Source organism: Asterias amurensis, chromosome 1, assembly GCF_032118995.1.
Source record: "Asterias amurensis chromosome 1, ASM3211899v1".
Lineage (NCBI taxonomy): Eukaryota > Metazoa > Echinodermata > Asteroidea > Forcipulatida > Asteriidae > Asterias > Asterias amurensis.
In genome coordinates, this window is record NC_092648.1 from 676,664 (window position 1) to 694,175 (window position 17,512).

Genomic DNA, 17,512 nt, shown 5'->3' on the forward strand with positions numbered 1-17,512 from the left:
TTGAAACTTTCAAAGTGTATGTTTTGTTTATAGGTTTTTATTCTCATAACATTGGTAAGAGTGAAAATATAATTATTCACAGATTTACACATTAGGTTTAAAGTGTTCACTGTGTTCATGGTGGAAATATTTCCCTTGAAGTATTTCGGCTTGAAATTCTATAGTTGTTAAGAATCGTAAAACAGTGACACATGTTTGAAAACTTTGAAAACATCTTAGGCTTTTTTTCTTCATTTGTCCATATGCTGAGTTTCTGACTGGACAACATATCAACCTTTAAATAACAGTTTCAATATTTGGACTTGATCATTTAAAACATATTGAAAACAGAACACAAATCTTTAATGTTAAAGTGTATCCAACTAACTTGGGGGGGGGGGGGGGAATAGGAAATATTAAAAAATAAATGTTTAATGTCATTGTACTGTTCATAACATAATTACATGTGAAACAGACTGGGATCATTCTGTTGATTAATGCTAACACCATCTTTCACTCATTATAAATATCTAGAGGGGTCAAGGGTTATACCAAGTCAAAGTTATTTTCTTCTCATTTTCTTTTGCATTTTGCAAACTTGTGAGTGGAGAGTTAATAATTACGTATGAAACAGACGCAGGGGATCATTCTGTGGATTGAACGCCATCTTCACTAATGGTATTCAGAGGGATCAAAGGTTATATCATGCGAGAGTTAGTTCCCCTCTCATTTTCTCTTGCTTTTTGCAAACTTCTTGATACCACCGGATGCCTTTCCTTTCTTCATGGATCCTCTGCCACCTTTACCGGATCTTGGTTGTCCTGATTTAGGCCTAGTCAACTTCCCTTGTGCTGGCTTGGCCCGACCTGGCTTGCCCTGACCTGGCTGGCCCCGTCCTGGCTGGCCCCGTCCTGGCTGACCCCGTCCTGGCTGGCCCCGACCTGGCTTGACCTGACCTGGTTTGACCCCAACTGGTTTACCATGGCTCCTCCTTCCAACCTCTGGCTTGCCTTTCACATCAGATTTCTTCTGTAATCTTTTCACTGCATTCACAGCTCTGTGCGCTGAAGTTAAGGACTACAATTTGTTTTATTCACAGACTTGTGTCTTTTTGAATCACAGTGAAATGAAAAACCCCCTCCTCCCCATCCTGCCTCCTCCCAAAGTTTTGTTGACAATTTGTTGCATTTTGTAACCAGTATCAATCAATCAATCAATCAATCAATCAATCAATCAATCAATCAATCAATCAATCAATCAATCAATCAATCAATCAACCAATCAATCAATCAGAGGGAATTTATGTAGAGCCAAATCAACTAAAGTTGATGTATTCAGATTTTTTGAACAAGTAGAATTACCCACATAACGGTACAAATTTACTTGAAATAGAAAATTGTTGGCAGTCTCAATAGAACACAAACGTTTAAACATTAGTGAAGTGAAAGATACATTTCCCAAAAGTTCCAGATGAAATAATTGAAACTGATCAAATCTTTGATGAAATATGTTGGGAGTATATTTCTAAAGGATATCTGTTTCTGTTTGGTTGCTCTCTGTACTCGTATGTCACGTCCTGCCATTCTACTGCCATCTAGCTTGATTGCAAACTCAACAGACACATCATCCTGCTCAGGCACATGGAAGATTAAAAGAACTTAATAATAATCACTCAAAATATCAAGGAAAGACACTACATAAAAGGAGATGCAATGATGGTTGAGAGTTTAGCTTTAAGGACACAAGAGTCAAGACAGGGACTCGAATCCAATCTCTGCCACAACTATTTTATCTTGATGGATTCCCACTGTGCTGTGGGGTCAATTTAAAATGAAGCCAGTGATGAGAACCAGGCCTTTGGATGCAAGGGAGGCAATTACATCTGTTTCCCCTGGTCATTGCCTTGGTGCCCCTTGCAGTTTTTTCATAGAAATGTCCTAGTGGAAGTGCCTTTTACTTTCTAATAGTGCCTTAGTAACCTTGTCCTTTCAAAAGGAAGCACATGGCCTGCAGAACCAGTGAAGCAATGGTCCTAAATGATTACTTGTAGTTAGCAACAATTAACAATCATCTTAAACTTTGCTTAGCACAGTCATTGTTCTCATAATACATGTACTTTGTGATTTTCTTCTGATGCTATGTGAGCAGCTAGGCCAAGTTTCACACAGCTGCTTTTAAAGCAGAATTTTCTTTAGCTAAGCAAAAATTGATAGGTTACCAGTAAAGGATGGTACATGTGACATGGTATTCTGTCAGGTAACCTTATTCCGGTAAGCACAATTTAGCGCTTAGCTACTTTTTGTGCTTAAGCAACTCTCTGACATAAGCAAGGTCAATCTAAATACTTACAGTAAAGAGGACATATCCAAATCCTTTCCCCAACCCAGTCTTAGCGTCTCGTATGATGCGAACATTCTCAACGGTGCCGCATTCTTCAAAATGTTCTCTTACTATGTCATCTTTGACATCGAACGGCAGATTGCCAAGGAATATTGAGTGTTTGGTATCATGCTGTGTGGGGCAAAGGAAGATAAATTATAATTGAGACTTGATAGCAAAGTGATAATAATGATCAAGGACAGAGACTACTTGTTCGTACATGTACTTTGGCAAGATAAAACCAGAAAATTTGTTCAATTAGAAAGAGATGCAAATACTATGTTATGAGAAATATTGAACAATGTCACTGGTATCAAAGATTCCAATGTAAAGTTCTCACCTCTCTGCTGTTACCGGCAAGATCTACTCGAATAGTGTGATTCTCAACCAGCTTCCCATTCCTAAAAACACAAGAAAAAAACAAGTAATGAATGGAACATGTGTACCTGTACATCTATCCCCTTATAACAGTGATTCACTGACCAAATGCCAGTTAAAACACACAAAAGGACCAGTCAGAATTCCATCCAGCTAGTCCGGCTGGCAAGTTGATTGCTTGCCAATGCTGCACGTAAACCACAAATTGTTCATATTGCTTCAAATGACATAGTCCCAAGCTAGCATATGTTGAAGATACAGGGTATACAAAGAGGATGTAATAATTTAGGATGGTAAGCGCTAACTAATGAAACTAAATCAAAATGCAAAGCTACAATTGTAACCATTTGGGATATTTAATTTGATTTCAAAGAAACAAACCTTTTGAGTGCTTTCTGTGCAGCTTCTTCAGTAGTGAATAAGATATAACTATTCACAGATTTACGATCTGGATGAAACTTCTTCCTGTTTGAATGAATGTGAGATTTATATTTAACATTAATACACTACTTTAAAGTTCATAAAATAACAAGTGGTTGAGCAGTCAAATGCATCAGACTCAAGCTCTGGTGTTTCTAATCAGCAGATTGTGGGTTGGAGTCCCAGTCTTGACACTTTGTTTGGTGGTCCCCCACCCCCAATATTTTCAGGTGTTGTTGGCTGCAGATTGTGAAAAGGCATCGTGTAAACCATTAGATAAAGCCTGTAGATAAAGTGCTATATAAAACAGATTGCAACAGCCAATTCTTTTGCAATGAATCAAACTAACATGAATTTATTCAATATTCTATTGAAAGTTAGAGAGTAAAATAACAGAAGTAAACACAACTTACGTATGAGCAATAACTCTCTTAGGAAGATCTGGGTCAGATGGAGCCTGAAGAAGAAACAAACATCCAAAAGAAGTTAACTAATGGGGAAAAAATACACAATAACCCTTGTCCCTGGCAACTACATCTGTTTAGCTGAGCTTTGATGCTTATACTTACCAGTGCCCTGGTAGTCTCAGATGAGGTTGTTGTATTTTAGTGGATAGTTTGTTTCATTTCCATACAGTTCTATATGTACAACCTACAGTACATTGTAGCGTTTTCATATTAGTTTTATGTAGCAACCAGTTCCCTTGTGACTCTCCATATTTCTAAGCCATGAATTATATAAGATCCTACGTCAAGAGTTGTGGGTTCGAATCCCACCCGAGTAATATGCCTGTGATATTTTTCACAGAACTCGGGGGGAAAACTGAGTATACAGGTGTATGGGTAAAAACCAAAATTAATATTCTTTATCCTCGATGCAAATTTAACATCATTAGATCCTACATCTATCCCCTACACACTGACTAGAGAGAGTTATCATATTTCACTTACCACTGAACGAAACCGCATAGTCTTAATCTCTCCAAACTTCCTGAATAGCTTCTGTAGTTTCTAGAATTCATGATTACAAATGAAAAGTAAAAAAACAAATTAAATCATGTATACGGTACATATATATATAGAATGACAATTGAGCTAAAGAACGGTTTGAGCACGGTGTGTCGCTGTAAAACGTTTCATATTTTGCAGCTCAAGAAATTACAGCAATTGGTTATCTTTGCTCGGAATGTGTACATGTAGGTCAAAAGTAACAACATAGATGAAGATTACTTCAAATGATCTTTTACTACAATGTTAATAACAATCATCTAAACTCCTTTAATAACAATGTCTTTTTGGTAGAGAGCCGAGACGTTTATCCAGAGATCGTTGGTTCAGACCCTGCTATAGTCAATTTTTCTTTGTTCAACCCCAATTGATTAACAATTTACCCAGTCAGTTTCCTTTGCGGTTTATTACCTAGTACAATCAAAGACTGAGACATTTAAGTACCTTTTTGTCAAATGAAATGGGAAGGTTCCCAACAAAGACAGTCTTCTTTAGTTCTTCTGGATTGGGTTTATGTCGTTTCGGTGTGGACTCTTCTTTACCGGTGTCTTTAGACTTCTCTGCAGGCTTCTCTTGTGGGGATGGTTTTTTGACTGCCTTTGGAGGTGGCTGCTGTTCTTCCTGCTTTGGCTGCTGCTTTTGATTTGTACTGCAAGAAATTAGATTTTCAAATTGAGAGTAAACAATAACAAATGTTTCAAAAGGCAAATCCAATTCATCTCATCAAATGTTTATGTACAAGTGATTAATTTCTGACACCGGTCCTGAAATTACACAGGCTAACCTTTGCCCCCACTCAAAAAGAGATGTACAAATGAATGGTCTGATACGTCAATTAGCCTCTCAATTGATATATCTGGCTCCGCCTGCCCCCCCCCCCCCACCCCACCCAGTTTATTTCTTTGGCCCCACTTGCTCCCTAAATGAAAATGTTGAATTTAACACACCTGACTGTTTGCTTTGGAGGAACTTTATCTTTTGCTTGTCCTTGTGTTTTCTGTGTCTTTGGCAACCCAGCAGCAGTAAGAGGAACAAAGGCTGGTCTGGTCCTGCAGGTTGGACCACTAGTTGAGCCAACTGAACCAAACATTGAAAACAATGCATCCTTCTCTTTAAGATGCTTTGTGTCCGATTGACCCTTTTGACTGGTCAGCAAACCAGCAATCTGACCGATGGCGTACGGGTCATTCCCACTGCTATCTGGAGCAGTTGTTTGCAGAGAGCTGCCCTTTTCTTCTGCAGATGTCTTGGCAGTTTGATTCCTGTAATAAATTTGGAGAAAGCAAACATTATTATTGATAATTTCAATTTCTCACTTTGGCTAAGTAACGAAGGATTATGTAAAATAATGTAATGAGTTTTGTTGTCGGACCTGTGGACATAAACAACTGAAATGCTTGAAATGAGAAGAGGTCTGGAGAATTATAAGACATTTTCAGTTACAGTTTGTAGTTTGGCTTGTAGAGTCACACAATGTAGCTCAGGTCAATAGCCAGAAAATGTTGGGTAGCAAAACATAGAATCATTCACACCACAGCTCCAGAATTTGAGCAAATCAACTACAGCTGTTCATTCATAGTACTGTCAGACTGTCCTGTATCGTCATGATTGGGATTCCGTCGGGAGGAGGGTTACGTTAGTCGTTGTATCGCAACTAGTTTTCTCTTTTCCCAACAATCAATGGAATGATCTCATTCTAATTACATGAATTATATGTCAGTTAGTTAGAATGCCATTCAGCTCTTATTAGTAGGCCTACTACTTTACTTGTATATTAGTAATAGTAGTACCATGTGTTCAGGGTCCATGTCGCTACCTAGGCATAGCTAGTAGAAGATACACTGTACAGTATGCAATATTACACACATGACACACACAGTACACATTTTTTTTCTCGTAACATTTATATGTTTTAGGTCTTACCTGGCCCTTGGTTTCTTCTTTTTCTTCTTCGTCTTGTTAATCATTTCAACTGCTAGTTGAGGTTGATCTATGGTGATAGTTTTCATCTTTCCCATCTTTCTTGGCTTTATTTCTCCTCGATATAGTATTACAAAAAGTAATACTGTAACTGGTCAAGGCTCTAAACCGTGTGTTCTGATATTGGTTGTTACCACACACACGTGTTTTGTCAAGTTGGCATTTAAGAAGTGCGCCCTCTGTTGGTGTGCAAATCTCTTTAAATATTCGGCTATTATTTTTTATTTCCTTGGGTGTTTTTTTGAAGTGCGCCCCCTCGTGGTTTGCAAATCTCTTAAAGAATTCTGTTACATATCAATTTGAACTTCCTTTTGTTTCTGATCAATAACTCAATGACAAACTCAATTACTGCTAAACCTCATGTGTATATATTCCACTTATACTGTACTTGACAGAGTTTTTGAGTGTTTTTTTCTTTATCAGGGCTCAATCTCATCATAGAGTCAGTAAAGCACAGTAAGCTAAGTAAGCAGAAAAAATTAATGCTTACCAGAAAACTTTAATGCTTACCAGAATATGGTTACCAGTCAAATAGCATGTGACATGTACAATTTTATAACTGGTGTCCTGCTCATTTCTGCTAAGCGGGAAGTTTTAAAGTAATGTTATGAAGCTAGCTGCTAAGCGGGAAGTTATAAAGTAATGTTATGAAGCTAGGCCCTCATGAGTGCAATTAAAGATATAATTTTGGAGGAACCATTCTCACAATATAAAACCCATCTCTTCATAATAACCTTTCTGTATGACCTAGCCTTAGAAGAGCAATGAGACTTCAGGCTTTTAACCAAAGTTACCTATTATTTGGATCTGGGTGGTTGTATCCACAAAAGGCAAATTATTTAGAAGTTTTCTTGTTAACATGTCATTGTCTGGGTTTAACCTTGGGGAAGGTAACCCATGATTGAACACGTTTGTCAAACTTCAAAACGGAAGGTAAATGATTTCAAGTCACCACAGGGTGAACCTAAACATAATTGCATGGAACTATTGTGTTGAAATACTTGGTATTTATCCATAGCAAGTGCTCCAGAAAAAAATTGAACTATTCCACTTGACAAAGGGAACAATGGTAGGCTTTCCGCAGTATTTTCTGTCAAAACCTCTTTGTGTTGATCCTGTAGTTGCAGGCAAATCAGGCTTGACATTTTGTTCAACCCCTTTACTTAAAGTAACTTTAAATCCTTGCCGTGAAAATAGGACTGGAATTTCGTAGTTGGATTGACAAATGGATGAGAATAAGCTTTCAAAGGACTAATGAAAACAAGAAGTGAAAATTTAACAGTGAAAATAAAAAAACTGTTGGAATTTTTTACACAATTCAATAATGACATAAAGAAGACAGAAATGTTTCAGTTGACCTTTCAATAACATGCATTTTTTATTTACATGAATTTTATAAGATTAACATGACAAAAACTTTCAGTTAAGTGTTATGATTTTAAATGTGTTTTTACAAGATCAAGTCATTTCTATTCTGTGCCACATTTTACACGGGACACATTGGCAATAAATATAAAATCCCAAAATGTCACAATGGAAAAAAAAGAATTTTTTTTTAAAAGAATTTCATTTAAAAACTATTAAAAATAAACTTTGAAATAAAGATAAAATGGTGATCAAATAATATGTAGTTTCATACACTCTTTGTTAAGTGAGGAAATTATCTACTTCAGAATAGTAAAAAGAAAATAGATCTCTTGTGATATTACTCCCTGTAAATCTACAAAGCACACTCCATGGAATGATACAAGACTGATACTAAAATAAAAAATATGTAATAATAAGACTATAATATAAAGAAGTAGACAAACACCGACGTCACAAAACTGTCACAACTTCTGAAACTCTCTCCTAGATTATCAAAAACGTTTAAAAACACACACACAGCCATAATTCACAAGCATCAAGATATACAAATAACAGTCAAAGCTTTCAGCTTAATTCCACACATTTTCCAGAAAATAAAACAACTTCTTCAACTCTGTATAAATACCACTGGGGTTTTCAATAGTGACAACATTTCAGTCTAGATGAAATTCCAGTCTGTTCCGAAAACATTACATTATTTTACTTTATACAGTAAGCTCTGAAGGTAAAGTTCCACACAAAGAAAGGCTGCAACTTCAACCCAATCTCTATTAGAGAGCCAACTCATTTCCAAAACACGTTTTCACATGCTTTATAAAACTGCCTGTAAAAACTATACCACCTGCTAAAATAGCCTCCCTTAAACTCACAACAAAGTTACTTTAGATATTGTAGAATGAATTCTTTGGAAAAAGCGGCAGATTAAAGCTGGAATAACATTCCTGAATATAAATTATTTCTTTGATTGTGCAATACCTCATAAAACCTTTAATTTTGCCGATTTGTTTGGCCATTAACAGACACTTCATTCTACAAAAAGGTTTCTGTGATTGTATTTGGGCATCAAAACTCCGTAAACTACATGTAGTAAAATAGTAAAACCATTTCACAACAGAATTTAGTGGGACATTAAACTCTCAAAGGCCATAAAGAAGACTTTAAAGCGTAGACACTGTTTGGGTGCAGACTGCAATGCTTTGACAATGTACTTGAAACACACGCGACTGGTTTGGTTGGAAATAAAGGATTGGATACAGTTATATTAAAAGTAATGAATATTAGGGTTTCTAAACTAAGACAGTTAGAAAAACTAGCATCTTGTGTGCATTGGTTACCTCCAAGTTGCCTACGTGTAGGAATTTCCTGTATGACAAAACCATCCCATGTTGTGTAATGATGAATCGATGTGGTGTGTGTGACATGAACAAATTCCTGATATTGAATGTACACTGTGCCTATAGATCAAGCTTTGAAAGATTTCTTTCAGCTACCTGACAATAATGACAACCATGCATGCAAAAACATTCCCAAAAAGAATACAGTTGAAATGAATAACTCCCTCAAACTTTATGTGACCTGATTTCTAATTTGTCTTTTTCTGAATACATCAACCTTAACCATCATAGATACACCAAGGCAAGCCACTTTGTCCTTGCTTACAAAATCACCTGTTTGCAAGCTCAGTACAACGCCATTCAATAAATTTACAACAAATCACATTAACAGACGGAAGTTTCATTTCCCATGCGCATAAAGCGCCATTTCTTTCTTTGATACAATGAAATAAAAACACATGAAGCATGAATACTGGCACACTGTAGCGGTAAACATCCAATTGCAGTACGGAACGTAATAGCACACCAGACCAAAAGGCAAAACAGTTGGACATGATAGTACGAACAATTATCAAATATTTGAGAAGGATATTAAACCTGAATAAAGTGCTGGCATTCTAGCCCTCCAGTTTGTGTAAATTAAACACACCAATACGCCCATAATAAATAGATCAGAGCAATATGACGTGGCTTCATGTAGATGTTAATTAAGTTCACTTCACTGTAGTGAAGACCCTGAACTCGCTGCATACACAACCAACAAAACTGACGTCAAGTGTGCGTTAAATCTACACTTCACGCCACTTAGTAAACAGTGGGTGGAGTTATTAAATGCAATGTCATTCTTTTGTTCCAACAGACAGTTTATCAGGTTATGGAATATTATTTATAATGAGGTAAACAGGTTTAGTTGAGTACGTCAGTAGATTATAATGTGGATCTTATAGCAGAGGTAGAGTCTAGCATACAGGGTTTAATTATAAAAGAATACAAAAGACCGATACGGTTGAGTCTGAATCAAAGATTATAGAGTGCTACTAGAGGCACAAAAGGCACACTCTGTTATTGGAACATGAAATAACATGTACGTAGATAGGCACCATTTCAGCAAGCAAATGTTTTTTATATCATTGATAGCAATGGTCATTGTTAATTGTCTATGCTGATCAATTGTGTAAAAAGAGATGCTTACTGAAATGGCGTCCAGTGAACATTTCACATCTTGTGCCATTGGCACGCAATTATCTTTGGTCTGAATTGGCAAATGTTGTAATAAGATGTAGTACGATATAAAACAGAAAAGTGCCAAGTTCCTTTTGATACTTGTTCCCAAATACATGTAAGTGAATGTTTCTACATAGGTAATAAAATCCCATTGAATAAGTCTAAAATGATCAATTAAATATTGGATTGGTTTAGTGAAGCCTAAGAGTACACAATAAATAAGCTAAGCTGGAATTGACCTGATCCTGTTGATCATAATGTTACTGCGTACATGTGCAATAATGGAATTGACTCCCATTCCAAGGTTTATCAAATGTTACTCCACTACAATTACTAGGTTTCAAGTTTTTCTGATAACAAAGATACAAAACTTCAGCCTTTTTTACACCTCAGACATTTTTTTTATTTGTGCAGGTTTTTATAGAAAAGATGATGTACTGTAACCAACACAAACACTTGGACACTATTTCCCCAACACATTTTTACTGTTTTCTACTTTAAATTTGTGGAAGAACTTACAGTAGCACACCTGAAACCCTTTAATACCATCTACATGTAGTCACAAAGTATAAAAACAGTAAAAAAAAACTTGCTTTTTAAGAACAAAAGGTAAATTATAAATTATTATTAATGTTAATCCACAATCCCAAAGACCAAATAAAAATGGAGTTTTGTGTAAAAAGAAGGTTAAAAACTTGACCTGTGTTGTGAATGAAAATTGGAAATATAAAACAGTGAATGAAGTTCATGATAGGACAAAAAATGAGGGCTAAATCCTAATTTCTTAAATTTAGGAAAAGGACTGTATTTTGTTTCTTATAAGTTTTCAAATTGCCATTGAATATAATGCTGTAAGCCACTTAAGTGTAAAATGATAGCATAACAAACAGAAATAAAAACGATGAGAAATAATCAGAGTGTAGGGATTTCAGTGTTGTCAAAATGAAACCAATGTTGAATTTTTTTTTCAGATTTAGCTTGGATGGGACAGTGACTTTCCCCCCTCAGTAACCATTTGTGACACATGTATTTTTTTTTTTTATACTAACAGTCCATTTAAAGTGCTTCACGACTGTCAGTTTTAAACGACTTGCGCAGGAATATAACAAAATACTTCAATTTAAAAACCTATTTTCCTTATTTACTATAATACCGAATAAAATATTGTGATAAAATATCTGAATACCCACTAAACTTACACTTAGCTTAAAAATGAATTATGAATAATTATAAATGGAATGTTACAATTCAATTTATTCTAAGCTTTTCAAGCTCAGAATGTATGATTCCCAGAACCGCATCGTCCACAACTTCCCTACCATCTCCTAATGCTGAATCCTCAGATGATATTGTTCCATACGTCGTAGATGTGTCTGTCTTATTATCCTTCTCACTGAAGAACCTTGCTGAGTTACTGTTGTTATTATTTCCAAACGAGTAGTCTCGTTCTGGGTAATGTAAACCCACCATGCTATCATTAGGTGAGAAGTCATAACCTGAGAGGCGGTCCGTTGGGGAATCCCCTTCCTCAGAATACATACTGACTAAAGCACGGACCCCCTTCACACGCGATTTGGTGTCGTATATGTTCCCCATCTCGCCGCTTCTACTGCCTTCATCACTTGTGACATCATCAAGGACAATTCCCATGTCTTCAGTACTGGCATTACTGCTGTTTTTACTGTCCATTGTGTCTATGGCACCGAGGATGTCTACAGATTGAATTGGTCTAATGGGTGGTGGAGATGTCACATATCGTACATCAATGTTATTTCTGAATACAATCTCATCTGGAATATGGCGTGAATGTCGTTTGGTTGGTTTGGGTTTAGTTGGTGGTGGTGGAGGTTTAGGTTTACTCCGACCTAAGGAATGGATGGTATCGGAGTCTGGAAGGTACATACTATTGCTGAAGAATCCACTAGAAGGTCTTGAAGGTGGCTGTGATGGGCTCATTGGTAAATCGGGTACAGTGCTGTGCATAAGTCCAGGTAAAGGTGTCTTGCTTTTATCTCTCATAATCCAATTAGCTTCAGAGTGCGACTCAACCTCGGGGCTATCCCCACCAATGTCTAAATCCATACTCTCATTGATTATTGAGTCTAAAAAGTCTAAGGTGCTCTTCTCATCTGTTGGCAATTCAAGTTCGGGTGATTCCTCAGGGGGTCCTGAGGGCACAGTCTCTACTTGAACGTCCCTCTTTTTAGCCAGAGCTTCTTTAACCTGTTCCTTAAGGGTAGCCATTGTTTCCCGAACCTCAATATCTCGATAATCTTCCGCTGTATCCGCAGATGGTAATAAACTTGACGGTACATCTTCCTCCACTTGGCTTCGATTCACAAATCTCTCCGAGGCTTGAAAATCCGATCCGACTCGATCAAGGAATGGATGGACATCTTGTGAGAGACTTAGGTGAGAGGGAGGACCTGTATAAGACATCTCTGTCCTCCTCTCAGATGGGAAGTCCTCCCCAAGGAAATCTGTAACATCTTGAGTTCTTGAAAAGTAACCCGGGACCTTGCATCAAAAGAAACAGTATAAATGACAAGTTAATTCAGTGTTGACAATTTTCCAGGCCATGAATTATGTCCTTGAAAGGGGCACTTCTATAAGGAGAATGTAAATTTGTATTGGAATTTTGCAGAGGGCACCACAGCAAAACCACAGGGCACCCTAGCAATTGCTGTGAATTCTTCTATTAAGTTGTTAGTAGCCACTTATTTCATTTTTTACTTTGGTTTACCCAAAACAGACGTGTTATTTAACCCAAGTGTAAAAAAACAGACAAAGATCCACATGACATACTACTTGAGTGGGATTTAAAATTCCTGCAAGTCATTTACATCTATTAGACAGATTCATTAAAATAATTTCTCGTTCTCTAATATAATCAGAATCAATTAAATATTCATTCAATTATCGTTTTTATTGCATTATATGGTTCGTTGAATATGATTGTATAGAAGTTGAGCAATGACGTCAGAGGCTTCAATAGTAAATGCTATTTAGCGTACCATATGGAGACAAATCGAATTCAGAAAATACGTTCAAGAGAGTGGGCACAATTCACTCTCTTGGTTCACTCAATTTCCATACAAAAATCCAGTTAGATCGTATCTCCTAAATTGATTGTATTTCATACTTGGTTAAGTTTGTGAGTGAGCCTTGGAGTGTGGCCTTAAAGCTACTTTGCTATTCTGTTCCTAGTCTTCTCAAGGGAACTGAGTGCTTTTGAAAACTATTGTCCACTGTTTGTCTGTCTAAAGAAATGATCACCGCTCATTCTCTCTGTCACAAACCACTGAGGGTATTTATGGAACTATGTGACCTGTACCAGTTACAGATCAGGACTTTTTTGTCATAAACAAGTACCCTTTAAGTATTTCGGCTTGTCAAATATCACTTACATGTAGAGTATAGATCCTTCCCTCCACTTTGTGTGTGTACCTTTTTCAACACGCCATAAAATCGTCATTTTAAAAAAATACAGCAAAGTATTGTTGAATCACTGAGCCATATTTTAAAAACCAATCATCAATAAAGTACATAATTGCTGTTTAAATGTAACCATTTATGTTTAAGAAAAAGAGTAGAGTGCATACTTATGCAGAAGTAAATCTTTAGGACAATGCAATGGGTGTGTTTTGTTGGTCGTGTAACCAATAACTGTTTTAGTCATTAGCCAGTGATAAACCAATAGCAAATTCAACAGAAACAGTTACTGGTTACGACCACCAAACCGCACCCCAAACAACAGATAGAGTTAAAGTTGTATCTACACTGGTGCAGGCAGAATCAAGTTACACAATTCCTACAAGAAAATAAAGTTCAAGGCTGACCACCCTCAAATTGATCGGTCTGCCATCTGTCAACTTTTCACAGGAAATCATGTATGATATTTGTACTTTGTACCTCAGCATATGTGAAGACGCGTCAAGATTAGAATTCAACAGGCTGCTGAATCATAAAGTTTTGACCGTTGCTAACTTATACTGTGGATGATTTAAAGAAAATGTACACTGTGATACACAGATCACTCAAAAGTTTAGAGGAAAAAAGCAATAGGACATCCAGGGTTGCCCCCTTTTTCAGTGACTAGACAGCAGGACCACATAGCTGTTTATTTCACATCTGAAAAATGTACTACCGTACTCTTACAAACCATTTTACTTGTCCATATTTCATTTCAAAAATAAACTAGCAACCCAGACGATTTGGAGATAATTTTGACTGGTCCCAAGTTTGTTTTTACAAGCTGTAACTTAGATTATATATAATCAATGGATTCATACCTCATGAAGAGAATCAATATAGTGGGTAGAGTTCATGAATGTCTTCTTTCTTAGGTCCTCAGACCTAGAATGGGTGCCACCCATACTGCATGTACTGCTGGCAAGTTCACAGATCTAATATTCCGTCAAGCAAATCATCGTCTGAACCTGTGGAAATTGAAGAAATAAATCTGGTTAAATTTTAACGGTTCCCACTCCCTGAATCTGCAACACTTGACAAAAACATTTAAAACAAAATCCTTCTGGAGGGAACTAATTAATGCTTGATTAGTATGTTACAGTTTGAGCTTCTTGTGTTATTATTAAGAGCTTTAAACCTTCCTACAAATAGACATACAATGTCTATTATATGGGTACATTTAGGCTTTAGTACGTGGACATTTTTATCTTGTTGAAGTAAAACAAAATGTGGCAAAGTTATAAACTAACGCACAGAGTTGTTTGAATAACCAAAACGGTTTGTATTTGAAGAAAAATTGACATTGCCACTACTATCATAATTAATCAATCAGAGAAAACCTACAACAAAATGACGTCACACTACTAACAATCTAAAACAAAATGTTGCAGTCTACACTTAAATCAATAACTAGTTTCGTAAGTATTACCAGGTACAATGTACCACACCTTTCCTAAATAAAGTCTCTTGGAACATAATCAGATTTATAAGTTGTTAGTTAGTCAGAGGGGTGTCACTGCAGCTTGCCTGCTTACTAGTAGTACGTCTTCTGTACAAGTAAGTACCCCTGTTTTTGACCTTTGTAATGTATAGGAAAAGTCGGGAACGAATAAAGTGGACCCAGTTTTTAAACTTCAAGTAAATTTTGACATCCCATTTCTTGGTTACAAGATCTGCTAAACACACCATAGTTGTGTATTCTTTTACAGGGGTATGTCTTGGGCATCCTCTCACCATCAATCATAAACACTTAGGTAAATGAGATAACAAGTTGTAAATATAAAAATCTACGTAGTTTGTTTAATTAACTCAAACAACCTATACACTGACAGTCAATTATGACTAAAGTCCAGTCACTGATCAGATCAGATTACATACATGACAACAAACTGTAGATAAAACCGTAAAACTCACAACACAATTAACAAAACAAAACAGATACACCCCGTCAATCATTATAAAATATATACTATCACAAAATCAACATGATCAATCGGTTTCCCATAAAAATCTTGTTTTAAAATTATTGACAACACATTATTTGTGAACCAATATCAAAATCAATACCACTGATTTTAATTAATAAGTTATGGCAAACCAATTAATCAATTAATGTATGACATTAATTATGACAAAACAAGAAACAATTTTACCCTGATTCCCTGAGAACGACTTGTCATAATTTTTTTTTATTTTTATAAAGCCTTTAAAACAGAATAAAAATTGATTTCAGCATGTTCAAGATCAACATAATTATTCAATCAATGTTTATTATAAAATGTAACTAAAAACAAAACAAAAACGTGTTAATATAATGTCCGTGTCTTGTTAAATATTATTTATTTCTTGTTCGGTCAGATTTTGTACTGTGTAAGAGCTGCAAGTTGAATTTACAAACAATTTCACACCGATATAATTTTATATAATATTGTGTCGGAAATACACGGACTTACCTTAACAAACAACCAGCTGACCACAGAAATATCGAGGCGTTCACCTTTCGATCGAAACCTACATGTTTGGTTAGCAGAAAGAGCCGCTAATAATCACTTCCACAGAATGACACCATTCACTAGTTTTGAGGTTATTTATTTTCCCAGTTGTCCTTCTTTCACAGTAGAAATCAGTGAAGGGTAAATGGTTTGAAGGAATGTTCATTCATTCATTGTATTGCCAGACCCTGTGTGTCGCCGATATATGACGATTTGCTCTGATGCACTTGTTTCCACATTGAATTCTTAGAGCTGGTACTCATGCATCATCAGTCGATTTTGTGCGCATGTAGCAGGATACCAGGCTGGATTGTCTCATTGGTGACGTATGATAATGCCCAAGGTGGATGATGATGAATTCAAAGGCGAGGCCGACAACAAACAAAACTAAAAAACACAAAACATTCAAATAAAACAAAAAGAGAGATGGGTGTGTGTGTTAAATCTCGATTAGTTAGGTCATGGTTAGACAAAACTGACTACTTTGAAAGCTCTTACCGTGTGTAGTTTTGACAAGACAGTCTTTATGACAGTCTCAAATGGGTGACGCCCATCTTTTGATGGCTGCCCAGGGGCTCTACTAGGGTTGGTCAATCCCAGGCTCGGGAGCTGGGGGGGGGGGGGGGGTCCCAGTGAGAACAGAGTTTTGATGATCCAAGGTTCATCACTTCCGTCTGTCAACAGCCATCTGATTTATATAAAAAACTTTGTAGGACAAGCTCACAAAATATGGGACAGGCCAACCATGGAGGGGGGGGGGGGGGGGTGGGGACGGGCGGGACATCGGATCGACTGGCCTTCCTCCTTCACAGCTTCGAATGAAGTAAAGAGAAAACTAGTTAAGTATTTGAGAATTACAAAGATTCCAAAATACTATTATTCAACATAAAAAGATGGCTTGGTAATTAAGAAATTCTAAAAAGTTCAAGGCAGACAGTGGTTGGACGGTCAGAGCTTGTTCAAGTTCACAGGACTGCCTCGATGATCCTTGCTTCGGACAAACTGGCCTGGCCCCGTCATTGAAGCGGAACCCATCCCAATGATTATACGGGTCATATGGGTCATGCATTTTATTTGTGCATTTGTATATGGTCTTTTTATGCAAAACATTATATTAAATTCGGCAAATTGTGTAAATTAAATTCAATCTTTTATAATAATAATAATAATAATATAGGAATTTATATAGTGCTATACAGAAGATCAAAGCGCTGAACAGTGAATAAAACAAGAACAAAGCGAGAAAGGAGAGAAAAACAAAACAACAAAAGGATTAATTACGTCAAAGTTCGGTTTATAGTAAATATCCTTAAAATAGAACTTTTATTTTCCTTTCGATATATCTTCGTATTGGCCGCAACGACCCCCTCCCCCTTCTACCCCCCCCCCCGCCCCGTATAATTAGACACGCCCCTCCCCGCCCACCCTTTTACTACTGTCTGGTACCTAGGCTCCAAAACGTGTAATATTTGAGTGTGGG

General features: G+C 36.6%; 2 protein-coding genes across 2 annotated transcripts; both read right to left on the reverse strand.

Moving 5' to 3' along the window:
* Positions 1 to 22: 22 nt before the first annotated feature.
* Positions 23 to 6,298, reverse strand: LOC139941455 (uncharacterized). The gene is made up of 10 exons (XM_071937965.1): positions 6,087 to 6,298; positions 5,111 to 5,425; positions 4,608 to 4,812; positions 4,107 to 4,166; positions 3,570 to 3,613; positions 3,118 to 3,201; positions 2,699 to 2,759; positions 2,329 to 2,490; positions 1,514 to 1,607; positions 23 to 1,037 (listed from the first exon to the last, which is right to left on the reverse strand). The coding sequence occupies exons 1-10, from the start codon at positions 6,179 to 6,181 to the stop codon at positions 706 to 708; spliced, it is 1,452 nt and encodes a 483-aa protein (XP_071794066.1). The 5' UTR covers positions 6,182 to 6,298; the 3' UTR covers positions 23 to 705.
* A 1,210-nt stretch (positions 6,299 to 7,508) lies between these two features.
* LOC139941461 (uncharacterized) lies at positions 7,509 to 16,285 on the reverse strand. The gene is made up of 3 exons (XM_071937979.1): positions 15,994 to 16,285; positions 14,362 to 14,508; positions 7,509 to 12,586 (listed from the first exon to the last, which is right to left on the reverse strand). Exons 2-3 carry the CDS (start codon positions 14,443 to 14,445, stop codon positions 11,318 to 11,320), a joined length of 1,353 nt encoding a protein of 450 aa, XP_071794080.1. The 5' UTR covers positions 14,446 to 14,508; positions 15,994 to 16,285; the 3' UTR covers positions 7,509 to 11,317.
* Positions 16,286 to 17,512: the final 1,227 nt, after the last annotated feature.